The sequence below is a fragment of the Dermacentor variabilis genome, chromosome 2 (assembly GCF_050947875.1).
Source record: "Dermacentor variabilis isolate Ectoservices chromosome 2, ASM5094787v1, whole genome shotgun sequence".
In the NCBI taxonomy this organism is placed as follows: Eukaryota; Metazoa; Arthropoda; class Arachnida; order Ixodida; family Ixodidae; genus Dermacentor; species Dermacentor variabilis.
In genome coordinates this window covers 42,985,575-43,013,281 of record NC_134569.1, presented here as the reverse complement: position 1 = coordinate 43,013,281, position 27,707 = coordinate 42,985,575, and the positions used below count along the sequence as shown (strand labels likewise).

Genomic DNA, 27,707 nt, shown 5'->3' with positions numbered 1-27,707 from the left:
GAGATGACAGGTGCTGAACAGATTTGCTCTCCCCTAAGCTCCGCCGAGACAGACGCTGCCACTAATGGGGCCACCATAGGAGTCAAGCACATGCGTACCGACTGGTCAACTTCAAATTATCTGATGAATGCCAATTTTCGAACGCAAATAATGAACGTTTGGACCCATAGAAATGCATGGGCGCAGGCCAGGACCTTCGGTCGGGATCAAATTAATGAGTCTATACCTGGATGGCACACGTACTGGCCTAAAATGCAGAAAACTAACCAAAGGTAAACAACGGAAAATTTAACTTGCAGATTCAACAAGGAGACGCGAGGTATACAGGAAGCACACATCTTTAATTTTCTAATCAACAGTTCACACCGGCAGTGCCTCCAACAGATAAGTGAAGGCAGTGAGCCCCTTTCGTTTATATGTACACCTTCACCTCCTTACTTCCAGAGTTTCTTGATGGACATGTTCTTCTCAGCATCTTTCTGCATCACCTGAAGATGAGAAACAAAATCATATATTACTCATTTCTGCTGATAAGAAGATAACCCCCATGGCAGCGAATTGTATCCTGACAGTGGGCTGTATAGAGTTAAACTACTTCAAAAAACGTCATTGCTGCACGGGATTCAGCTGGGCATTGCTTTCACACCTCATCAACCAGTCGAACAGCCCCAACTGTAAACACTGCCAGATGCCTGAAATGCTAGAACACATATTGTGCAAATACCCAGCATATATGCTGGAGTGAAGGACATTGGAAAGACCCCTAGCCAGCGTTGGCAGGCAACCACTGTTGGAGGACACTATCCTCGGCCCGTGGCCTGACACTGCAACTTCAATGTGGGCAACTAGAGCACTGTTGAAGTTTCTGCAGGACACCAAGCTAGACGAGCAGCTCTAGTAGGGCCACTGTCTGATATACATAAGCACTCACCACTTCTCTTATCATCATCACCCATCCCAGTACTTTCACTCCCCTTCCCTCTTCCACAGTGCTGAGTAGTAGACTAGAGTGCACTACTTCAGGTCGACCTCTGTCATTCCTGTCAATAAATTCTATCTTGCACTACCTCACAGGCATATCAATTAAACAAGCCAGAGCAACAAGGACTGACACAGGGAATGCAGGCAAGTTGATTAAGCGAACTTGCATTGCACTGTCACTCGGGCAGATAACAGACCCTTTGACAAGTGTTCCATCCTTTAATTATGGGGACATGTGCAATAATGAAACATTTTAGATGAATAATATTATTACGATATCATCGAGCGATGCTCAAGAAACGAGCCGCCGCGAGAACGCCCGGCAGCCTCGTGTTGCTTTGGTCACCTTCGCGTAAAGTTGGCCTATGTGAAAAACTCCTTTCTTGTTACACAGGTCCATATCGCGTGCTCCGCAAAGTGACTGATGTCACCTATGAAATCGTTCTAGCCACGCCCACTACGTCCTCTGCTGTGACAACCAGTGACATTGTCCACGTCGCCCGACTCAAACCCTATAACTCTCCACGTGCCTTGGATATTTAACAGCACCATGACGGTGCTTTTGCCGCCTGGGAGTTAGTATTACAATATCATCGAGCGATGCTCAAGAAACGAGCCGCTGCGAGAACGACGAAGTTGGTCGGTGCGCTTGGCGCGAGCAAGTGTCGGCCTGACTGCCTAGTTCCAGTGTAAATAGCCTGTAAATAGCCTCTTCTGTCTGTGTCTTTCGACACGCAACAATATTATTTTTGATGTACAATGATTAGCCATTGTCAGCAAGCCAGCCACTCCAATAAGACTTTGTATAAGAGTGAAAAGATGCACAAGTGTCGCCAATCAACATTAGCACACCGAGGATATCTACCTCAGGTGTTGGGGGTCGAAAATATTTCGGGCAGAAAAATGTGGTGGTTTGCTGCACACACACTGTGGGAAGCACCACGACTCATACGGTGAAGGTACACCATGCTCCTTCCCCAGTTTCCTCGCAGCTTCCATGACACTGACGCGCACTTACCCCCCAGATTTGCAGAAAAGGGAGAAAATATTCATTTCCCAGCAAGCAGGACAGCCCTCTCACGTAAGCAAAAATGCATAAAAGAGTGCCCCTGAGGGAGACATTCTCTTTCTCTGAGCTCAACAATCGGATGCATGCCACCACCCATTAGTGACATCGTCGCCTGACCTACCACATGCTTCAAAATTAGCCTATCTATTACTTCCCACTACAAGTGTTTGCTGAATATCCTACCACCCACAGCAATAAATATTCTATGTAAAGAATTTACACTCGATGAACTCCGAATGTGGCAAATGGCAAAGAAGGCCACCTACTTTTAGGGCACTGCATCATTTCTGCACATTTCTTTAAGTTCTAACCACTTGCATAAACTACATGTACAAGTGAAATTGAATGTTTAGGTGCAGTTCTTAATATTTAGGGATTCATCTTTCGCAGACATATATATTCACATTTTCTACATTTTTTAGGTGCATTTCAAGGGTTGGATTAGTACTCAGAAAGGGAAACTCACCTTAGCAACAGCCATTTCGAAATCCTCTTGAGTGACATGGACACGTCGTTCCCGCAAGGCATACATGCCTGCCTCAGTGCAAACACCTTTGACCTCAGCTCCAGAGGCACCAGGCATCATTTCAGCGATCTTGCGCAGGTTTATGCCTCTTGTCAGGTTCATTTTGCGTGAATGGATGCGCAGAATGTCTAGACGCGCCTGCAGTAAGAACCATTGCAAAGTGCTGCATCACAAGGAGCACCTATGATTCCAACTGATGCCGTTTAATGTTTCAAGACAACACAAACACTATGAGAAACATGGGAGCTTCCTGAAAAAATTATTAAAGGAACTTTTTTACCGTTCCTTATCAGCTCAGATGCTACTGTACCACATACAAAGTGGCCAATCCCAGCAATAATGGCAACACAACAACATCCAAGTTATGTCCAAGCCAATGAGGAACGGTGCAAAGAATTTGTTCGTAGGAACATACAGGCCCAGGCAGTGCTAAAACAGCCAATCATTACTTAATTCACGTAATAAGCTTTCTCACTTGCCATGCCCAGCTGCATACATTATTATTGCTTTGTACAGCTTTTTAAAGGTGATATTAGTGCTATACAGAACAGCAGACTTTTGGGACGCCCCATTTTTCGGACATGCCTGATAACGCTGAAACGCTTCGCTTTCCTATTTTTCGGACCTTGTGCTGTTGCCACAGAACAAAAACTGCATTCATTGAAGCCAACGCCGCTGCCATTTTGATTATATTGTAGCCCTGAAACAGCTCTCTTGTATCTCAATCTGCTGGTAGCCATAGTAGACGTTTTGTGTTGTTTCGATGCTTCAATGCTGCTTCGATGCCATGTTTTCATTTAAATGATTCACCGCTGTCGGCAACGGCACTAACTCCACTTTCGTCATCCTTGCCGATGGAGTCGAAACGCGGAAAGCACGGCAAGGTTCTAAAGCGTTGCATAATGCCAGTTCTCAAAAGTCAGCCTCGCCGCAATACAGCGATGTTACGTCGTCAAGCATATGCAATGTAGTGCGGTGAAGCATACCGAGCGTGCAAAGAGGCTACTGTCACAGGATATAAAATGTTTTCATTAATTATACATGCACTCACATGCCATCTCCTGTCACAGTATGAGTAACAAGATGCCTAATAAATGTAGTGGTAGGTCCATAAGCTATTTAGGACATGGCTGTGGTAATGTGAGCCCTTCAGGGCAGTTGGAAGCATACATTCGTTTTTTTTCCCCCCCGAACGTTCATCAGAGTGTCTACCAAGTTCGCATTTTCAAATTCCCTGAGTCAGAAGAACTTTGTTTGTCAGGACGGGCTTACACTATGTCACCCGATGCTGTCACTCTTTAGTAGACATGTTAAAAAATAAAAAACTTAATCCAGTTTGAATAGTAAGGAGTAATGTTTATTTTATTCAAAATAGAAAACTGAAGGGAGGGGTAAGTAAAATGCACGGTGATTATCTTCGAAAAAAGAATGGTAAAACCCATTGCAAATCGATCAAACATTTTAAAATACGAAAGAGATACGTACAGCAGCAAATATTTTCAAAAATAAGCTGTTTCTATCAACTGATAGCAAGCTCATTGGTATTAGGCCTGAACTTTGTCACAAGTGAGATTCTCTCACCAGCTGGAAAGTCAACCTCAACTATCCTGACATACTCTCAGTAAACGCACAATGCCTCAGTTTTGTGCTTCGCTGCTTTTAATAGTTTATTTTGGTTTGGATGAGGGTCACCTGCACATTTGCGTCAGCCAACACTTTCTTTTTTGAGATCAAGCTCCTTCAAAGAAGAGACGGCACAGTTCCTTTCCCGATCACTCCTCGATGCGACATTCCTTTCTGTTCTCGGTCTTGTACCGCCATGCGTTCTCCCCACAGACCATCTGAAGCATCCTTTTGGTCAGTTGTACAGTCAACATCCGATTTTTCAGACTCCCTAGGCGGCAACTAAAATTTCCCAAAAATGGGCAGTCCGAAAAAATTAATGCGTCTTTTATTGCCCTTAAAGGCTGAAACTGCCACAGGCACGTCTGAAAAAGCTATGAAGGCCTGCCATAGTCAAATCGGTGCTCGTACTGTGACAGGAGACGGCGGGTGCACGCGTGTATAATTAGAGAATATGTATTGTGTCCCACGATAATTGCCCCTTCCCACGCTTGTTAAGCTTCACTGCAATACTTCCCATATGCTTCACCGCGTAAATTTGCTGTGCTGAGCTGCCTTTCGGGAACCGGCATTATGCAATGTGCCGTGCTTTCTGAGCTTCAAAGCCAATCGCGAGGATTACAGAGGAGTCGGTGCCATTGCTGACAGCGGCGAATCCTTTCAATGAAGAACACGGCACCGAATGGCAAGAACTTTAATTGTGAATATCGAAGCAGCTAGGCCTTGCATTGCCACACTGGTGGCTACGGCTGCGAGCAGATCCGTTCGCAAGAGCACCAGTTCGAGGCGGCAAAATAATCAAAATGGCGGTGCTGGCTTTGAGTAATGCCGTTTCGGACCTGTGGGCGCTGCAAAACGTTCTTGCATCCGAAATTTCAGACATTTATACATTGAATCTATGGGATACGTGGTGTTGCCGCGAAGCCATCTGCATTATCAAGCGCGTCCCAAAAATTTCGTGTCCTGAAAATCAGTCGTTCGTGTCCTGAAAACTCCTCCAGCCGACAACACGGCGTCAAAGAATTCATTACGATTCCTCTCTTTTACTAGGGCCAGCATTAGGGCGGCTTTCATTCCCTTTCAATAAAATGACAGCTAATTTTCACTGATAGAAGCACAAATTCCCAGAGTTTTCCGAGTATTTCCAGACTATTCAAAATCCCTGAGAATTCCCGGTTTTCCCAATTGGTAGACACCCTGGACGTTTTCGCAGTCTCTAAGGAGTAAAAAATAAAAAAACAGGCATAGACTGTAACGACCACTTTTCATGAAATTATCGCATTCTTTACAAGTGCTGCAAGTGCACTAACTGTAGGTGCCAGCAACAGCTGTGCCTGTGTACTGCACAGTTACTGCCATTTATATGGTATAACATAGACAATCGAGAGACCAATTTCACTGAAACATTGTTGCAGCTATGTAAGTGCACTATATTATCAGGACCAAGCAACACAAGTGGCCAATGGTGAGCAGGCAATGTTTCCTTGGCAACAACTTGGACAGCTCTCACTTCTGCAGTGTCCACACTGCAGAGGTGAGAGCTCTCTACGCACCTGTACAGTTGCGGGAACAGTCACAGTTGTCAGTGCCTAGAGCATGAACAACAGGCTTGCTTTAACAGTCGACCATCATGAAATGTGCAGGTTACTAGATGCAAGAGCAAACAGAACCTGCAGCCGTATGATCAGGCCATCCAGCTCATGAAGCCAACAAAGGTCATGCTTGCTAAATTTCCCTGAGCAAAACATAAACACGGCTTCGGCAGTATTTTTTTCTTCTAGTTTTTCCACCTCTTGTCTGCCACATAAACTGGAGGATAAAGAGCAAGGCTTAGCTTGATTAAAATAAAACATATCCAAGCACTTAACAGAAACTAGTGTACACATCCGCATGTTAACTAGTGTTGCGTTTCGCCTGCGACACGTGGTTTTGCCGGCGCGACTGCGGCGAGGCGGCAGACATTTTGGCCCGATCATCGTCGCCGCAACGCTCATCGGCAGGTGTTTCCAGGCGCGACTGCGGCGATGCGACCGCAAAGGATCACCCTCTCATTCCAGTCATTGTGCCCGAACCAGGCGATGCGAAAGCAGGGATCATCCTCTCATTACAGTCATTGTGCCCGACCGGCAGCGCTACGACAGGGTGCTACGAGATCGTGCTCGACATGGTGCTACGGCAGCGCTACGACAGGGTGCTACGAGATCGTGCTCGACATGGTGCTACGGCAGCGCTACGACAGTGTGCGTCACCATTAGCCCATTGTACATTCACGTGCTCGTCTTTTGAGGGGTTCCTTCTTGCCCTCAACTGCGAGAGTATAAAAACAGCTGCCCCCGGACGCCAAAAGGAGGGCTCCGATTTCTTCTGTTGAGTGAAGTGCTCTCCCGTCTCTCTACTTCGGTCAAACCTGACCGCCAACTCTTTGCGATGTTAAAATAAACAAGTTGTTTCGTTGTTACCAGTCGACTCAGGCTTTGCCGGGACCTTCGGATGCTTCCAGTTGTACCCCAGGCCGCCAGGCCAACGCTACCCTTGGGGCTTGCGACCCAGGTACAACCACGGGCGTCAGCGCCGAGTTCCCAACCGATCGCGCCAGCGGTGCGATCCAAACACTAGCAAGCTCACTGATAAAATTACATGCTTGTCACGAGAACCATACCTCTTCATTTGGTGGGGGGAACTCAATCTTTCGGTCAATCCTGCCTGGTCTCAGCAGTGCGGGGTCAAGGATGTCGATACGATTGGTCGCCATGATTACCTGATAAGCAGAACACGGCAGAGAAACTATTGTAAGGCACACTGAAACATAAGTAACCTATCCCCAGATCTGCTCTTTTAACAAACAAGAAAAATTTTAAGCATGCATTATAGAGAAGGTTATGCATTACGTAGGTGAAGTAGTAAATCAGTACACAGCTTATGAATTTTATTCAAGACACAGAGGTAGAGGAGGTGAATAGAACTGTAAAGGCAAAATGCATGAAATACCAACAACTTTCCAAACTCCAAAGAAACAAATGTTGCTGGAAATCACAGCATTGTCTTGCACATACTCTACCATCTGATCACTAACAGCCCGAACTTTTCGATGCTGATTGCATCACTGTAGGTGATCTGTGTAGTGCCACTATATGTCATTCTCTGACTATGCATGCAATAGAGTGAAAAAGCACAGAAAACTGTGCTACAATAAGCACTGCAACACGAAGTGGTACTTTCCATCTGCTGCATGTAAACTTTATTCGGTCATGATTACTTGCTTATTGGTGGATGTGCAAAAACGTAACTGCTATGTGAACAAAACTCAAATGAAAGTAAGTCCTTGTTTTTTCAAGCACACAAGTGAAGAGCAAAAAACTTTTCTTGGTTCAGTACAACAAGCAGCATGCTCGAATTTAAGCAGGCAGGTTGACAAAGCAGGTTTTAAAGTTTAACCAAATCTGTATAAAATTTTACCATGGCCCAAATTTTAGTATTCACACAAATTTGTACATAAAAGGGCTTAAGCAATGTCTAGGGAGCATACAAATGACACCAGCAATCGCAAAAAAGGCACCACATCAAAATTTGCAAGTTGTCAAGGCACAATAAGAAATGGCAACTGAAAGCAAATATACTGGCAGGGTTCATACAGAACATCTGACGCAAAATTCAAGGGCAATTCAATTTACAGGTTGCTGAAGCCAAATTCAAGATTGAAACAAACTTCAGTCATACACACAAAATATATTCAAATTTCTTCTTAACTGCAATTCTTTACGGCTAAGCAGTCACTGAACACATGCTTCAAGCTCTTCAGGCGACTTTTCAAAGTCAACTTTCCCATTGTAACAATGCCAACTGCCTTGAGGCACATCACACTTTTCGGTTGATAAGGGTTAATAGTGTCCAGCTTCACTGAATGAGATTTATCTCATTACAGCCAAATGGCTGAAACTTACATTTGTCCAGGCATTTATAGAACCCAGGCATAAAAAACATTCAATATGGCTGCAATGTGAACCAACTAGCAAAACAAGAAATATCGTGGTACGGCTTATTCACGTGATTTGGCTCTGTCTAGCATCAAGGAGGGCAACGGCAGACATGCCAAACTGCAACTGCTTACCGAAGCTCTGACAAGACAATATTCGAGACAATTTCCTGAGAGAGTGCCCAAGGCACAGTGTCAATGCGGAGGCTGTTACTTTGAATGTTCACGGTAGAGTGTATAAGCGCGACTGAACGAGGACATAGAAAGAAACAGATACACAGACAAGCTCCTTTCTACGTCCTCGTTCAGTCACGCTTATACACTCTACCATGGAGTCTGACCAACTAGCCCGCCAACGTGTCTTGAATGTTCAGAAGCCACCTCCCAACTCCAGTTTAAGGAAATGAAAGAGTGCATTTATTTTCAAGAAGCTTTAAGAGCCCCTGATTCTCTCTTTCCAAACTCGGGGTTTTCAAGCACTTAAGGAGGTGTACAAACCCTGCAATGGAGGCAGGAGCAACTACAAGGCATGTGTATACACCTAAATAGCTTGTGCATTTGAAGGATTGTACAGTGCGAGTTAGAAACTGAACCCCGCTACAACGAACGCCGCTTGAACAAAATTTCCGATACAATGTATAATTCTCGGTTCCCCGTCAGCAGTCCATAGGAGTCAATGTATAAATATTTTCACCACAACAAACACTTTTTCTTGTGCCATTCTGCTTCAACAAAATTTGACAAAGCAATTCCAGGCTCGAAAATTTAATTTACCATGCAGGAAACACAATTTCAAACATTTTGGTGCATTTTGCCACGCAAATAAACGTCTACAAAGTTTAAACCATGTGTTGGCACCACCAGAAACTGCCGCTGATGGCCTAGCATAGGGGCCACCATTGCTCAATGGTGATGGCGCACAGCTGCAGACAATCCGAAACCAAAGCTCAGCTGCCTTGTCAGTACATGCTGCATCTCAGTGTTGTTGGTGCACAGCTGGCATTAGTGCAATTGTGCGGTTCGTGTTGTGCACGTGTGGCTCTGTTTGGTTTGCTCAGAGAAGCCTTCTTGTGTTTTAGGATGCTTTTCAAAATGGTGTCACCATGGAGAAAGCTGACGCTTGCATCCTTGGAGGATAAAGCATCCTGGCCAAAGTCACAAGTGGACAGAAGAAAGGTGACATTACGGAAAGTTTGAAACTTCTCCCAGTTCGCTGTCCACCATTCTCAACTCTGAAGAAGCAACAGAGAAAGCACTTGCATTGGGCACATCAGCAAATCCGGAAGAAGCTGATGCCATCAGCGCATGAAAAGCTTGACAATGCTGTGTACACAAGCTTTATGGTTTGAGGGCAAAAGAAAATGCCAACCAGTAGAAACACTATGCAGCAGAAGGCCTTAAATTACGCTTGCCTACTGGGCATCGATGACTTAAAGGCAAGCACCAGCTGGCTCAGCAGATTCAAGGCATGCCATGATATTGTCAACAAGACGCTTTGTGGCAAGTCGGCATCGGCAGACACGGGCAGTGCATCCGTTTGGATGTCAACAAATGTGTTATCGTTGTTGAAGGACTACGTCGTGTGACATCTACAACACTGACAAGACGGGCCTTTTTTGAGATGCTGCCGCTGAGAACCCTCGAGATGGAATGTTATTGCCACGGTGGCAAACCCACAGAAGAGCACGTGACCATGCTGCTGTGTGCTAATGTGGACAACAAGTGCCCACCACTAGTTATCGGGAAGAGTGCAAGGCGCCGTTGTATCAAAGGCAATAACATACCTGCCAACCTGGCGAGCTCAAAAATCGCGAGTCTTTTTGTTCGCACCAACGGGGGGGAAGAGAGGGGTTCGTTCAAACTTTCAGGCAGTGTTCGGGGAGTCCTTTTGCAGGGACCTTGCAGCAGCAGACATCGCTCACTTCAAAAATTCGTCGGAGTAGCTTTGCTCAAAACGTGGTCCAGACTGACGGCCCTTCAGTAGCAGCAGGTGTTGGAGGGTTATGTTGCCAATCGATGAGCGGAATTCCATCCGATTTTTTTGCGCCGTGCTAAAAATACTCTCAGACACTGCGTAGCTATGCGGTATCACGAATAAATCCAGCATCACCTTAGCAATTCGGTGAAACATGTTTTCCATCAGTGTTTTTCATTTTTTCCAGCCATAGACCATTGCACATCCCACCTTTCTTCATTCAGAATGTACTCTGGAAGACTGTAAGCCTGTAGAGTGGCAAACTCAGCTTCGAGAGCATCTAAAGCATCTTCAGGAGATTCATTGGAATCTCAAGGCAGCAGCTGAGGGAAACTCTGAATAAATAAATGAAGACTCGAAAGCGATGCCTGTGAAATAAATATCAAGTTGGCCACCTCCGCATTCTTCAGAGTTGTGTTTCAGAGTTGTGTCCACATCCATAATGCTTTGCCTCGTTGCATTTTGGAAACATTTTCCGTAGAAGAGGCCCAACGTGGTCGCTGACACTAAGGGGGTAGGTTGTGTTCAGCGAGGAATCCTGCAAACAGGCACTCCACACGTATGACACTGTCGTCACAGTTGTTCCAAAGAAAGTTCACTATGTTGTCTTGCTGCTCAACGGTGCGAACATAGCTTTGATGCTTCGCCGTAGAAACGTGCAGTTTGAAGTCGCCTTTGCCACCGTGAGGTGGCAAAGGCGACTTCTTCTCCTTTTCTTGATGCCAAAAAGCACAGAAATTCAGAAGTGTAAGATTGCAAGAACTTGTGCAAATACCGTTTCTTGAATTTTTACATGGGGCACCGCACACATGGCCTAGCCAACACTAATCATACACACAAACAGCAGGAAGGCATGCATGAAATACAAGAGCTACATTGGCTCTGACTTTGGTCGGCTTACTAGGCACCGTAGTCGGTTGCTTAGTCAATGATACCTATGGCGCTAGTGCAGCCGTTGTTGGTGATGCTGACGATTACGATGTGGCTGCATATTCTGCTGTGCCAGTTTCGAAAAAACCATTATTGCACGAACAGAGACAACTTTTCGGGAGATATAAGACAGTGATCGTACAATCAGAAAGTTCAGTAAAAAATCGGGAGTCTCCTGGGCGAATCGGGAGGGTTGGCAGGTATGCAACAGGTACCTTTCCATAATATATTGGCCAACAGCCGACATTGGATAACGCGGGCCATTTTCTTGAAATTACTCACAGCGTTTGACAGTGACATGAGGAGGCAGGGCTGGCGGGTGTGCGTGCTGCTGGACGATTGCTCTGCCCATCATATTCCGGATGTGGAGCTCACAAATGTGGAGTTTAAGCACCTTTCCACCCAACTGCACTTCTATAATCCAGTCACTTGACAAAGCGGTAATCAGAAGCCTGAAGTGCGCCTACTGCCCGCGAGTGATGCAGTGTCTCCTATTGAATGTGGAGACCGCTCGAGACACAAAGTTGGACCTATACATGGCACTGCAGATGATGCTTACTGCATGGGCTGCAACCAGATGTCCAGTCATCGTCGAATGTTTCACATGCACAGAGACCCAGACACCGACTGCACTGAGGATCCTGCCGGCTGGAATGAAGCAGTGCACCCACTGGCAGAGGCAATGGCGTCCTGGATGGCCCTTCAAGATGTCCGAAATGTGCCATTCAGTGTCAAGCTGGAACATTTCACTGATGCTGACATTGATGTGATCACCTATGAGGAACTGAGTGATGAGGACATTACAAAAAGTGTCCACAACGAGAGGCAGTCATATGAAGACGAAGTGCCGCATATGTAGCATCCACCAGCCGCAGCACGTGTACTGAATGCATTCGTCGTCGTGGGAAACTTGTGCTGTCCACGATGACAACATTGTCGTGCAACTACTCGCCGGATGTGAAAATCACGTCATGACACTCCTGGGGAGAAAAAGGAAGCAGTCGACAATGCTTGCATTTTGGAAATAAAGGTTTCTGTGGTCTACCAGTTCAGGTTGGCTACACCTTTGTGAATTTCACAACAGCGAAATTTTCACTTCAATTAATTTATTCTAGCGCACAGTCATTTTTGTCGTAACTGGACTCGACTGTATGCTTTTATGAAGCTTGAAGGTGCTTTCAGTAAATGTGAAATGAGCAACACGTACAAATAATTTCATACCTTGATGTTCTTGGTTGCCTCAAAGCCATCCAGTTGATTTAAAAGCTCAAGCATGGTCCTCTGCACCTCGCTGTCACCGCCTGAGCCAGCATCGATACGGGACGATCCGATGGAGTCAATTTCATCCATAAAGATGATAGATGGGGCATGCTCCCTGCAGAATTAACATGAGCGCTTAACAGCAATGCAGAAGAGCCAAATAAAGGCATACCTGGTGGCAGAATGGATAGGCTATACAGTAACGAGTGTGCAGCCTAACTACAGTTCATAGAGTTATATGCCAACAGGGTACCACTAAAAGCAGAGGCTCAATAAGCTGAGAAAAGAGTAAATTCACAGAAAAATTGCTTATATGCTGCTTTATCCCATTTCAAAAACCTGCCCAAAGTAAAGTCATGTTTGAACAACAAATAGCAGCTGTTGCACAGTCAAGCCCACATGAACAGGTTGCAAGAGGGAAAGCCAGATGAATCTTATTACTCCACAAAAACAGTTATTCAAAATATGAAGTACAGTCAAACTCAGCTATACTGAACTTGCAAAAAAACGCCTATCAGCTCGATATAGGATATAATTCAATATCAGCCTGCTAAAGAATTGGACGTCATAAAGGTTCATAGCATTTATAAAATCACTTTATTGATGAAACTAATTTAGTTTCGCATGAAATAGTCCTATATTTTCTTCTGCTTAGCCAATTTCGCTGCCTGCGACGCACGCACTTTTCCACATTGTCTAAAGAGTCGAAGCAGCTGAGGCCGCAACCTTCCACATTCGCAATGAAACACCGGACTACTGCAAGTGCACCAAACACCTCGGAGGATGTGGGCAAAGGACCATCGTTGCTTTCCTCATTGTGCCCACTTTTACTTGTGCGCGGTACGACGTCAGTAATGTTGTCTTCGTTTTCGGGCTCTCCCCGGTCGCGACACCATCATCTGCACTTACAAACTCACCGACTGTTGACTCATCAACGGCTTCCGGAAATTCTGACAGCTCGCTCCGAACTTCGGCAACACCGGCAACGGCTTCGTCGCACTCATCGGAGTTTACAGTCATCACCGGGCACGCAGAAGCCAGCACGTCTGAAGCAATTTCAGATGAACCACTTGTACATGGTAGTGGGTACATGTCGGGCACCACGGGCACCGGGTCGCGAGTTTGTCCGCTTAAGCCTTAATCTTTCCCTTATCCTTCAAAATTGTGCTGGCAATGCTCTTCGGAATCTTGCACGCTGCAGGGTCATCCGAGCTCTCACCGCATTCAACCCGATTTATGATTTCAAGCTTCATGACGATAAAGCAAATTCTGCCGCTTCATCACGGCGACACTGCAGGAGAAGGCCCCCAAGGTGCAAACACAATGAACCAGAAAAGCAGCAAGACAACTCGCACTTGCGCCATCTTGTACAAGAGCCTTTGATTGGCTGTCTGAGCAAGTGCTGTGGGCAGGCCAGGATCATTTTTTGCAGGAGGGTGTCGACGGCTCCCCCGACGCAGCGTGGTCACGGTAGCGAGAGCGTTTGGATAGAGACGTGCCGTCGGGTTTCCCTGCCACCGCGAGAGAAAGCCAACTTCTGGGGGCACTTTTGTGCCGCTTGTCGTTCAATATATCGGGAGTCGTTGCTATTTTTGTTCGATGTAAGCGTAATTTTTGCTATATATACTCATTATAACTATACCATGTTCAGAGATTGTTCGATATACAGAATAATTCGAAGTAAACGGCTTCAATATAGTCGGGTTCGACTGTATGCATACCTTTTTCCATAATGTCAACAACCCTGTGTGTATGCAAGACAGCATTGAGTTTCTACAACCATCCTAAAGGATTTCTGTGCACGACATGCACAGGAACTGTTTGTCAGCTGCATGAGGTACTGTACTTACACGATTTTTAAGTCGACCACTTTGTTTACAATTTGAACATGTGAAGTGGGGGGGAGGGGGGGGGAGGCCGACTTACAATCGAAACCAAAACATGGCACCGCCAAAAAAGCGAGACCAACGCGAGCTACAACGTAGTTACAACTTTATGTTTGCTCTATGGCCCTACCCATAGCTTTTCACTATCCTGAGTGTTTGTTCGCTTTTCGGAAGGGTTCTTCAACATTTTTGAAAATATTACAGTGCACACAACACTCATGGGGGGACGCCGATAGTTGATGGAAGCGCCGCTGTTCCATTCCCGGCAGCATCCTCAGAAAGGCGGCACTTGCTGGGAGTATCAGTAGCTCATGGAAGAGTACACTGCTTACGGGTTTTTGTCTATAGTTTGTCCAAAGGCATTAAATTGGCGCGTTCAACTTGACTGCCGGCTACGTGCTACTTCCATGCTTCCTTAGTTGTCATGAATGCTCCAGGCCCATTAATCATTCGGCACACGTTCACAACAGCGCTCAAGAGACCTGCCATCCTTTATGCCGAAGAAACAAATCGTTGCGCAGCGGGCCGCAAGTTCTGTGTTTCTGAACGGGTGGTGCGAGAATGGCGACTGCAGTGAAGCGAAATTTTCACCTGCGACGGCAAGTGAGGAATTTCCCACGTGCCAAAGTCTGGACGCCTTCCGGAGCTGTAGGCTAAGCTTGCGGCGTACGTTGCTGAAATGCGTGATCGGTCCCTGCCAATTAAGTGCGACATGGTCATGAAACGCTCAGACCATGAAAAGCTCAGATCTTCGCCTTTTAAGGACCTGCTCTGCCGTGAGCACAGGTGGCTGGCGGCAGAAAACCACGAAATTATGCCAACCGGACCTGTCAAAAGAGCCTCCCTGACGGCTGCGTGTGGTTGGGTGCATACAGTGTGGGCTGCTGTTCCACAAGATGTCGTGGTGCGGCCGTTTGCCAAATGTGAAATTTCGCTGGACGACGACGCGCTGTGCGACCGTAGCAACGATGACGATGGCAGCACTAGTGAAGACGAGTAGTCCAGTGACCATGTCAGCTACTAATAAATTTTCTTTATCGAATGCGCCCTCGGGTATGCTCTCCTTTTTTTTTTCCTGTCATGCGATAGGGGGGGTGTCGACTTACAATCGTGTAAATACAGTATGTTGAGCAAGTTTGCTGTGGTGTTCTGACATACACATAGTATGTTTGCTACCAAAAATCCCTGCAAACACAAGCTTTGTTTTTCCCACAATAAGTGGAATATCATGGCATGTTTCCATGACTGCTGCACGAATACGCCGTCGACTACCACAAAGCAAAAAAAAGTGGCGACCAGAAGGCCTTGACTGCAGCAACTACAATTTCTTTGTAGAGTCTTGCATCATTCCCGATTTCATCAGAGCAAACTACATGAAAGAGAGGGAAGCAAGCTAATAAGCATAGCATGCTGCAATATCTTACGTACTGGTGTAGCAGTCCCACGCGGTCATCTAGCACAGCCAAAGTGTGGCATCTTGCGAAATAATTCACCCATACAATCACTTTAGCTTGTTGCAGATGCTGACCAGCATCTCACCCATAGCTCAAGAAACGTGACTGACGTCACCTACGCAACTTTAGGCGAATGATACATCTCCTTACAGCAACACTGTAGCGCACAAGGGAGAACAATGAATGACCAGCCACATGTGCACTCATACATTTTTTTTTTTCAGGTATACTGAGTGACTGGTGAATGTAAGCTACCATAACATGGTAGCGTGAAATACGAGCAAACAGTCAGTAAAACCATGCAGGGGCCTAGGCAGTTTATAATTGACAACAGTGCACCAAATGCTATATTTAATGTTGCACAGTTACCTACAGTTGTTAGCGATTGAAACATGATACATGGGCCGCATGACGGCTGGTACTTTCTACATCACCGGTCAGCACTGGGCAATTACTGGGGAGGCCAAATGCAGTCCTTATGGATCACAAAGGCTCTCGCTTCCATCTGATACAAAAATAAATCAACTCGGTATATCCAATGGCCACTGGTGACAAAAAAAACTCCCATCAGTCACGAACTCTGACTCTTATGTTTGAATCGCTGAGCACTGTACCTTACAGCCAAAATTTCCCACATAGTTGCATTGCTTGCATAGTGGGACAAAGAAGTAGGGCAACAGATAAAATTTCAACGAAAGAATGCTGCAGAAACAGCACAAACATACCAGCATCCAGTGGGGCAGATGAACACATATTATAGCTTGCCCCGAGTCTATATCTCATAATGGCATTGAAAACCAACACTGCCTGATCATAGCATAGGACAGGGATTTTGATTTTATGGACGTACTTTACAGGATCTAAATAATATTTTAGCATCAATAAGGCATAGTTGGGTTTGTGATTTCATTCAGGACTCCTAGTGAGTTAATTAAACAATGTAAAACCTTTTTGGTAAGCCGCTGTTCGAAACTTGCCTCTCATGCTGCTTGCCTCCCAAGCAGAGCTTGAAAAGATTGTTTACTGGGTTGTGATGATGCTTACTGATAATGCCAGGTCTTTCTGCAGCTCCCAGTTTGCATCTCGTAACACAAAGAACTATGGCGCGCAACAATGGTCCAATTTCAGGAATGCAGTATGCACCCTACAACTACTTTAAACATCACAAACTTTAGTAGAGGGAAGCAACTGACCTTGCCATGACAAAGAGCTCGCGCACCATCCGTGAGCCCTCTCCAATAAACTTCTGTACAAGCTCTGATCCAGAGACACGGATGAAAGTGCAGTCGGTATGGTGAGCGACTGCTCTTGCTAGCAGCGTCTTGCCAGTGCCAGGAGGTCCATACAGCAGGACACCCTAGGTGAATGACAATAGTACAGCACATTTTAAATTTTTTTTCTATGAATCAATCAATATTTATTTTTGACGAAATCAAGTACACGATGGGTATAAGTACACATTCGGAGGTCCTGAAGTAACAACTGTCGGGGGGACCTCCTAACGAGATACGAAAGGGGGATAGGATCGTGGCAAACAGTGAGTCAGGTCATATATTATACAATTTCTACATCATCATCGGAAATAAACAGTAAGAGAGAAAAACTTATATATATCACAAGTATAATCATACAGTTAAAAAGACAGAAAAAAACATTGAAGAAATCTCATAACTCGCAGAAATTCAAACGAGGATAGATGGTACGTAAAACTAACGAGGAGAAGTATCAATTATAGGCAAAATTCAGTGACTCGGTAATTTGAACAGTGCATTGCATAATGGTAAAGCAGAACAAAATCTATTTAATTCTCGGTTCGTCAAACTATACTATGTGTCAGATAGTGTTCGTGAAATGCTCCTTCGTTCTACGCTTGAATGATAATAATGCAGATGACTTCATATCAGATGGTATTGAATTTCAAACAGAAATGCCTGAAAATGCAACGGTAAATTTCCCATAATTGCTTCTTGCTTTTGGAAGGAGAAGATTGAGCTGTGCTGAAAATCTTGTGTTGTTATAATTGATGAGGCTAAAGCGAGTAAAACCTGGAATATTAAACTTGGTATTTATAAGACGAAACATAAGCAGTGACAGCTTATGATTGAATAACATGCGCAAAGGTAAAACAGTTAGGGAATGGAATATGGGAGCAGAGGGAGATGTATGCAATTGGAATGCAATTAATCGTAATTCCTGCTTTTGTAAGACTTCTAGCTGATGAAGATGTGTGGCATATGTATTACCCTAAGATGACAGGCAGTATGACAGATGACTATGTATGTATGCATAATATAAAGACACGAGAATGGTTTGCTGAAAAAAGAGCGAGTTTTTATGATGATGTGAATACCAAATTAGATTTTTTGAATAAGCGATTGAATATGGCGCTGGAACTTTGGGTTTTCATCCAGAACTACACCAAGTAAATTAGTAGACGCGGATCTTGCAAATACATTATTATTTAGAGACACTACAATAGAGTCAATGTGCAAAGTTTTTGAAGAATGGAATACCATAAATGTTGTCTTAGATGGGTTAATGGCTGGCTTGATTTTTACAAACCATGAATGAACATTCGCTAGGTCAGCGTTAAGTTTATCCTGCAATGCGAATAAATTTTTATCAGATGCAAAAATAGTGGTGTCATCAGCATAAAGAAGGCAGTGCACATGTGTTAACATTTCTGGCAAGTCATTCATGAATATGAGAAACAAAAGTGGCCCAAGTATTGATCCCTGAGGAACGCCTGTATTTACAATTTTTGATGAGGAGAAGGCACCATTAACTTCGGCTATATATGGTCGGTCTATTAGGTAGCTGCGACTTAATTGTAAAGGCGGCCCAGAAATGCCATAAGATTCAAGTTTACTTAAAGGAATATGATGGTTAATTGTACCAAACTCAATCAACAGATATAAGAACACATTGTTTAGCCATTTTGGCCAGAAAATTAACGTGAACTATCTTTGTCTTTAGAAAATAGGTACCTTAAGTGGGCCCTGAAACACTCTTTATTGAAGCTGAGAAATGCATCTGAAGTCAAACCAGACTATTTCAGAAATACTTTGCTATGATAAGTACTTCAATGCATTCAGAAGAAGCAGAGCTATTGGCAATCAAAGATCATCTTTGATGAAACGAAAAATAAGACTTTTGTCGAACGAAGTGAATAAATACTGCATGTTTCTTTCCCCTTTCATCGCACTCTCTCCATGTTCCGTTTTCGACAGGTAAGTGGGCGATCTCATGCTTTTTCAGTTAAGCAGTACTACAGTTTAGTACATACTTTTTCCGAGCTCCGGCCAACTATGGTTTAACGAGGTTTCACTGTAATATGTTGTCATGATGACTAATGGGTTTTACTGGTGCAAGGGCCAGTTTTGGCCAAAGAGCATCAAACATATGGTGAAATAAGTTGACGGTAGTACATGATGTCAAGGTTGTAACACAGCCGTAAAAGGGCCTAAGATCAGTCACTGTGTAAATGCATATAATATTTATGTACTAAAAACATGGAAAATGAGGTGTGCTATGAGGATAAAATATTTGTTGCGATCATAAATATGTAAGAATATGCAAGTAGCACTTGTGCCTCACCTGGACCCTTGAGCACAAGAGCCGAGAAGCACATGCTCTAAATACGACTGTCACAGCAGCAACCTCTGATAAGAGGCTGTGCTATGGATCTCTTGGCTGTATAACATGTAGTGCACCTACATCGTTGAGAAAAGGTAAGACTAATTTACTGTCAAAGAGCCACTCACTGCCTAGGAACACTGCTGGACGTAGCGAGAGTTGCTGGTGGGGAGGTAAATGAAAGTGGTTTTCTCTCTCTCTCTCTTTTTCCTTTTTTTTTTTTGTGGGAGCCTCTAATGCATGACATTGATACCTGAGAAACAGTACAGCTTGACACCGAGCTACCTTTTTTTTCCTAATATCCAAAATCATCTTTATTCTTCATGGCTGTGATATTGTAATGATGCCTTTTCCAATACCATTATTCTTTTTCGCGCTTTTCACACTTCGTCAGTAGTCCAAGCCATCAATTGGATTAACTAACCTTGAATGGCAGATAAGAGTGGCATAGAATAGTCCAATGTGTTCAAGAAGTCACGGTATTCCAATACAACGGTAATGCCAAAACATATACTTACCAGCTATAACTCTTTATAAGCAAAATGGCCTCATTTTACACTAGAAGTTATGCACTCAACGGTACCTTGCCACAACGTATGGCAATCAGATATGTGGTGCTTCTCGCAATTTGATGAGCAGTGTTCGCTAAATGTGCCAACATATTATTCTCACACCTCTAGGGCCTAGAGGCCAGTCCCGCATGTGAAGGACACTAAAACAGAAAAGATTGGGTAAGAGGCTCACCTTAGGCTGTGCGATGCCCAATGCTTCAAAGAGCTCAGGGTGCTTGACAGGCAGCTCAATGACCTCCTTTATCTCCTTGATTTGCTTGTCAAGGCCTCCAACCATTTCATAGGTAGAATCAGGCACCTTCTCTACCATCATAAGGCTTACCAGTGGGTCCACCTGAAAGAAAGTCACAAATGCATTAAGCTTGCTGCAACCCACTCTTGAGGGCAGGCAGATCGAGCTTTCTTCCAAGGAGGGGAATCTGTAGTCATGATGATGATAATGATTGCAGCATTTCACTTTTTACCAAAGACACACTGTCGTTATCGACTATGAACTCAACCATTGGATGGCGGAGGTCATATATCTATAAAAAAGGGGCAAATATGTAAGGCAAGTTTTCATTAAACGGCACGCGTGAACACTGGTTTTACATATTAAGGCAGAGTTAGGACACCCTGACATTCAATCTGATTTTATGCCTGCCTACACTACACACCTTTCAAAATGCTGTTTAAACTCCGTACCACCCTTGTGTTAACACAATGAACCAGCACACATAGTAACAACACCTATGCATATTCAATGCATCCTGAAAAACAACCATCTACAAAGTATGTAAGGAAATGACAAAGCTCACTGTGTTCAATACATATTTTCATAGCAATAATGGCCTATGTCCCATAAGTATACAAGTTTCGTCCAAAACATCTAAAAACATCTAAAAATACTCTTGCCCTGTTTTAAGAACCAACTTATAACACTGGTAACTGTGTTCCTTGTGAAAATTCCATTCAAGTAGCCCACTTCCAGTACAATCAACATTACCCATAGTCATGAGCACACTAGACAGCAGAAGACAAAGTGAACAATTTTAATTATTATAACACAGCGATAAGGCCCAGAAAAGTTTACTGTACATTACAACTACAGTATCATTTTGACTAAAAGTGAATACCTACATTACTTTAGTACACAAAGAACTTTAGCATCAAAGGCATGGGTAATGTTGAATTTTTACACTGCTAATAATTCACACTTACTTCAATTATCGTGTCGGCAATTCACAAATGAAACAGTGCTGAAAATGTGCTCTATATCTGTAATCTTGGTCTAAACAGCTAGTTTACCCTTTATAAGGATAAACAGTAATAGTGATGGGCTTGAGAAGTATAACATCAGCCCGAATACACCAATAATGCCTATAATGATGAGATCTTTAGGTTTTGTGAATTATGTTATAAGTAGATTGCCCTACTGTAACAATTTGTGCAAGCTTTAATTAATACAGCAGCAGCAAACTAAATTTCTATACTTAGAGTAACAAAGAAATGCTTGAATAAAGTGCTCAAGCTTGACGTATTAGTTCTGGGGAAACACACAAGGTGGAGTGAAGTAACTAATAAAAGGAAAATCAGATGTCCACCCGTTCGTAGCAATTGCTACAAAGGAAACCCTTACGGGTTCCTCGAATGGAAATCCTCGCAAAAAGCCCCCCCTTTGTTAAAGTGCTCAAGCGTTGCACTAACCTTGTTTGGCAATATCTTGTGAAGTGTGTAACTATCATTCCGCAGGGCTACCCTGCTGTTAGGGGTCACATTGGCAATGTCAATGTTTTTGTCAATGTCTACCACAAATTTGCCTTCCGGGTGGACCTGCAAACACAGATACAAGAAAGATATTAAGCACTCAAACAAGAAAAGCAGTCTTGTCATAATGACTAATTTTTTCAAACACCCAGGTTACGTATTTATTTATTTCACAATATTGTCAGCCCTTGCCGGGCATCCGGATTGTTTCAAAACATTTTTCTGCGCACTAGTCAGACTGTGATTAGAGTTTGCTTCTGCTGTGTTGAATTTTATTAGTACCCATCAAAGTGACCTAACAGCAGCCATCCAGCATCAATTCATTCACACTTACTATGACAGATATACATGTATTTGTCGACGCCGATACTGTGACTACTCAAGCCTGTTGACTCAAGTATGCTTTCTTTGCATGACAGACGACTCATGCGTGATCTAAAGTTCTTGCGACGGGTGGCACGTGGGCTGATTGATTGTCATGTTACTAGCATAATTGCAGTTTTGGGTTCGATCACTGAAAACCAGCAGGTGTTCCAACGTGTTTTGCTCTAATCTTTCTCTAACTTGCCCCATGACACTACTGCCGCAGGTGTTCAATGCCAGTTCATGTGACATGGATATTTTCAATTGACTGTCTAGAGTTGGCTGACAGGATGCTTGATGCAACTTAGTTGAGCAAGCACATCTTTTTAAGTTTCTTATACAAACTCATGCTTTGCATGTTTAGTTTAGCATGCAATATTGCTGGAAACAGTGTTCGATTTTCATATTTTACTATGTTCATGCTCTTGTATGTACTACTATTAGTGACCTGTCACCAAGGCATTACAGCTGTTAGCAGGTACTAAAATAATCAATAAACAAGATGGAGAAAAACATGTAATAAAATCAAATGTTTCAAAACAGCAAATACTAACATAATAACACCAGCATTATTCAAACACAAGAACAGCTGTTTGCATGAATAAAATAAGAATATTTGTAGTTTCCTGCCCAGAAGTCCACATTGAGCTACATTCACAAATGCGCTATGAATACTGCATGGAAAATTCCTCTCATTTGCCCTACAAGCCAATTTATGGCTTTGGCGAGTCTGCTAATTACACTAGTATGTTTTTCACATTAAATAAGTTTAATCGTAGGTAAAAATGTGATTCAATATTGTGTAATGGCAGCAGCTGAGAAAGACTGGAAAGCTTTAACGCTTTTGTTAGGTTGCACTACTCATAAGCAGTTAGAACTAAGCAGAGGCAATGATCAAACAAATGACAGATGAGCTGCTTACAGACACCAACTATGAAAGCTGCATAATTTTCCAAATCTTCCCACCATTTAAAAGCACAGCACCAGTCCTTAGAGGTTGTCAGTTTGGCTCCCATTGGTGGCAACTGCCTTTCCTTCCACTTTCATTTGATTTTTCCTTTATGTTATGAATACGAAGCTTGTTGCAAATTTAACCCTCTTTTAGAATTTCAGCAAAATATGTTTTCCTTGTCTCCACTGTCCATTGGCTTGCAGGGCTGCATGAATATTTGAAGCTTTCGAATACCCTATGAATTATTGCCTTATTCAATTCAATGCTTGAATTGCCCAGTCACTATCAAATGTGAAGCATGTCTCGGCGAACATTTGCCACTTTGACATTATCTATCTAGCCGCCTACGTCTTGGTGCTCTCATGGTCATTTCATTTTTGGTATGTACCAAAATTGGCATAGTATGAGAAAAGTGTATGACGAACATAAATAATCTGTCATGACATGTGCGTCATGTAGGTCATGAAACAGCTGCCTACGTCTTTGTGCTTTCATGGTCGTTTCATTAACTTGGTTTGTACCAAAATTAACATGACAAGATTGTATGACGAACATAAATGATAGGTCATGACGTGTGTCATGTAGGTCATGAAACAGCCACCTACGACTTTGTATGTACCAAAATTAGCATAGTACGACATGAGTGTATGACAAACATAAATGATAGGTCATGACCTGCATGCCAGGTAGGTCATGAAACAGCCGCCTACGTCTTGGTATGTACCAAAATTGGCATAGTATGACAAACATAAATGACCGGTCATGACATGACTATTATGACATGTGCATCATGTAGGCCATGAAACAGCTGCCTACGTCTTGGTGCTCTCATGGTCTTTTCGTTAACTTGGTATGTACCACAATTGGCATAGTATGGCAAGAGTGTATGATGAACATAAATGATAGGTCATGACATGCATGTAGTGACAAGCATGTAGGTCATGAAACAGCCGCTTATGTCTTGGTACCAAAATTGGCATAGTATGACAAGAGTGTATGATGAACATAACTGATAGGTCAAGAGATGAATCATGACATGCGCGTCATGTAGGTCATAAAACAACTGCCTACATCTTAGTGCTCTCATAGTCGTTTCGTGAACTTGGTATGCACTAAAATTGGCACAGTATGGCAAGAGTGCATGACAAACACAACTGATAGGTCATGAGATGAATGTCATGACATGTGTGTCATGTAGATCATGAAACAACCACCTACGTCTTAGTGCTCTCATAGTCGTTTCGTTAACTTGGTATGTACCGAAATTGCCATAGTATGACAAGCGTGTATGATGAACATAAATGATTGGTCATGCCATGAATATCATGACGTGTCATGTAGGTCATGAAACAGCCGCCTACGTCTTGGTTCTCTCATGGTCGTTTCGTTAACTTGGTATGCACCAAAATTAACGCAGTATCACAAGAGTGTATGGCGAACATAAATGATAAGTCATGACATCAATGGCATGACATGCGTGTCATGTAGATCATGAAACAGCCACCTACATCTTGGTGTGATGGTCATTTCATTAACTTGGTAGGCTCCCTGCACACTGCTTCGCATAACATCGATTCCCACAGGGCATGGATCTGCTGGCTTTTTGAACGTTCATAACTCTTTAGAGTAGTTTCCAAACACTTCACATTGTCAACTGTGCATGATCAGGCATAAAACCAAAGCAAAAATACGACAATATTAATGCCAGCTATTCTGGATGTAACTCAGAACAAATTACATAATAGAGCACACTGAGTCACTCAAAGAACCGGACTTTCTTCAGCTAAAATACAATCAATTGCACACAAATTTCGCTTAGATATGACATTCGCCGGTGGGGTATTGTGTGGTACTATTTATGGATTTTGTACCTGTGTGCTTTCATCTGATTAAATCTAAATACACTTCACTGCAACATAATATCAGTGGCACCATGTTCTTTAACCATTACAAGCAGCACAAAGTCTGCTCTTTTCGCTAGGTTGCTGCAGATAAGACACATTCCTGATTTAGTCTCGATGGCACATGCATGTGCCAACTGACCCAAAGGACTGCCCATTTCTGATCTCTGTTCTGAAAATAAATAACCATGTATGCTTCGAAGAGGCTTGAACATGCAAACAGCTTATTCGTTCCTAATGTTTCACAGGTGCTATTATTAGACCATGTTTCAAGATATGTAATGTGAGAGATAACTTGCTATTCATTCAATACAAGGATTCAGGCATTGATTTATACTAATGGTCAAAAAGGCTGTTCATTCTTTTCGCTCACTCACTCTTGGTGACAGCAGAGATCGTCAAGTAGAAAACAGACACCTAGTATTTGAAGTTATCTGACCTTTTCAGTGCCTTAAGCAGAAACCAACTAAAGCATTACAGACAGATTTCACAATATGGCAACAGTCCTTGTAATATGTTAAATGAAATGAACCCTTCTAAAAACTGCACTCATTGGGACACCAAAGTACAAAGTGTTTAGCTAATCTCTGACATGTGCCAAAGGCAGTTAGATAAGACAGAAATTTAAACATTTTCTTTTTTAAAAACAAGAGACAAGTTGTAACTACTTTCGTCAAGTGGATACCAAGTTACAAGTATCTTGCAGAACTATGTCATAGGTATAAGTTTCTGCTAGAGTGGAATATATAACTAAACCAATACCAGCCCTATTATGACTGCTAAAGTAATTGCTTTTTTGGAACGAATGCACTTTATTGAAAGGTGGGTAAATGGCTTCAATAAACCTCGAATGAACAAAAGAGATGGGTGTAAAAGCTTCATGTGATACAAAATTAATGAAGACTTGCTATTCGTAGAACATCCATAGATGCAGCAGTGCAGCATCGCATGTGACTTCCAATACCATAGCATTGAGCAATGTGTGATTGCCACTGGAAGTCACCTACAAGCACACATGGTGAAACAAACTTCTATGTGGTGTTCATGACAAACAAGGAGCAGAAGTCCTTAATGCTGATTTAGTCAGTTGCATCCAGATAATATTTGCAGGTTGTTATAGACCTAAGAGAATAAAACTGCACTGAAATTACCGGTGAGTGCAGCCTGATGAAATTTTATTTTGTACATGCTGTTGCACAAACATGGACTCCTATAAGGAAATAATATTTCTTAACCATATAACAAAGAAATGTGCCACCTGTAACTAATCACCATATAAAAAAAAAATTCTGTGGGCTTACCTTAACAAGCACTTTCTTTTTGTCCATTGGTTTTACCACTTCACCAACATACGATCCTTGTTCTTGAAGCAACTGAAGCTCTTCCCGAAGCATCCTCACTGCAAGTAGATGTAGAGAAATGCTGACAGTGTAAATGGCAGAGTAACTGTAGGAATGAACAGTAATGAAAGCTAGGACCTTCCTCTCTACCTTAAGTCTATTAACCATTAAAAAAGAATAAAAGAGGCAATTGACATGAGGCCAATGCAATGAATGCTGGCCGCTAGCTTACTAAGGATAATGCACAACAATATTGCTTTGGCAACAGCCATGTCAAGATAAAACTTTGGATAAGGGTGTATGCATAGGTCGGCATACACTGATCGCTCCACACTTATTTCACAGGTGTGATAGGGCGTTAATGGGTGACAATAGGTTTGCGTAGACCTGAGTATGAAGACGAGTGAGTACAAACAAAAGTCACTGACGGCGACTTCGGGTGAGAGACTGTTGGCGTGTGTGAGTGGGCATATGTATGCGAGTAAGTTCTGCTGAGTGGGTGCGGGTACCGGTAAAAGTGTGACAAAGTGGCCACGAACGCGAGCTGGTGAATGAGCGTGCATATAAAGGAACGACAGTCAGTGCCGAAGAGTGAGCGAGTCCAAAGAGTGAGTGAGTATCAGTCTATTTTGCCGGCCTATGGGTGCATGACAGCTAATCGTTTCAAAACAGGTGGCGCCAGGGAGCAGTGACTGACGATTACAGCCTTTCGCCACTGACGAGAAATGAATGTGACAGCAGCGCTACATTTAAACAAAGGGCACAAAAAGAACGTACCTTTGGCATTGAGTTCGTTTCTCTGAGCTTGCAATCGCCTAAGATTTTGTGTCTTGTCGGAGACCACGAGCTGAAATGCAAAAAGTTCCCATCGGATTTCGCCCTTCACAAATGAACCAAACGAGCGTCACCTGGAGTTCTTCTATCTTAGTTATGTAGTACTGCTTAAGGCCGTCTCCTTTCGACACTCCGTCGACCTCCATCTGGAAAGATCACACTCGGTATAAACGTGTAATACAACGATCGATTTAAGCAGCGCATGCCCGAGGGGTCAGTAACATGAGCATTCATGTTATTTACTTACCCTCTTCGTACGCATCCGTGCCTGAAGATATTGTTTACCATTAGCCGATCCATTACATGCAATGTATACGATGCGTCCTACACGCGCTATACATTTAAAAAAACACACAATGCAGCGATACACACTACCGCAAAGAGCGGACGATGACTGGCACAAACTTGTAATCAAACTAAAGGTTCTTGAACAATGCCGCTAAGCAGACGAATGAAGAATAAGCCCACACTAAAGCTCTGCTACAACGACACAAAGAAATAACAGGGCTTAAACCAACCATGCAATTAATACATACTTTCACGGGCGCCGAATCGTCCACAATAGCTGCAGCCGCCATGTTTCACTACTGGAAACACGGCAAAAAAAAACTACAAAAAGCTAAACCGCAAGGAGCACCACAGGAAGTTCCGCTACAGTACACTGTAGCTCGACCTAAAATATATTA

General features: G+C 43.3%; 1 protein-coding gene across 2 annotated transcripts; it reads right to left on the bottom strand.

The window, feature by feature from the left end:
• Window positions 1-322: 322 nt before the first annotated feature.
• On the bottom strand, window positions 323-27,674 carry LOC142571706 (26S proteasome regulatory subunit 8). Of its 2 annotated transcripts, XM_075680246.1 has the most exons (12): window positions 27,558-27,614; window positions 27,269-27,289; window positions 27,096-27,167; window positions 26,965-27,034; window positions 26,149-26,246; window positions 21,572-21,697; window positions 20,058-20,219; window positions 16,871-17,034; window positions 12,299-12,452; window positions 6,859-6,957; window positions 2,517-2,714; window positions 323-488 (listed from the first exon to the last, which is right to left on the bottom strand). In XM_075680246.1, the coding sequence occupies exons 1-12, from the start codon at window positions 27,597-27,599 to the stop codon at window positions 435-437; spliced, it is 1,260 nt and encodes a 419-aa protein (XP_075536361.1). In that variant the 5' UTR covers window positions 27,600-27,614; the 3' UTR covers window positions 323-434. The 2 variants fall into 2 exon arrangements, with proteins under 2 accessions (XP_075536361.1, XP_075536362.1); XM_075680247.1 differs by lacking the exon at window positions 27,269-27,289 and having other exon boundaries at window positions 27,558-27,674.
• Between the last annotated feature and the right edge of the window lie 33 nt (window positions 27,675-27,707).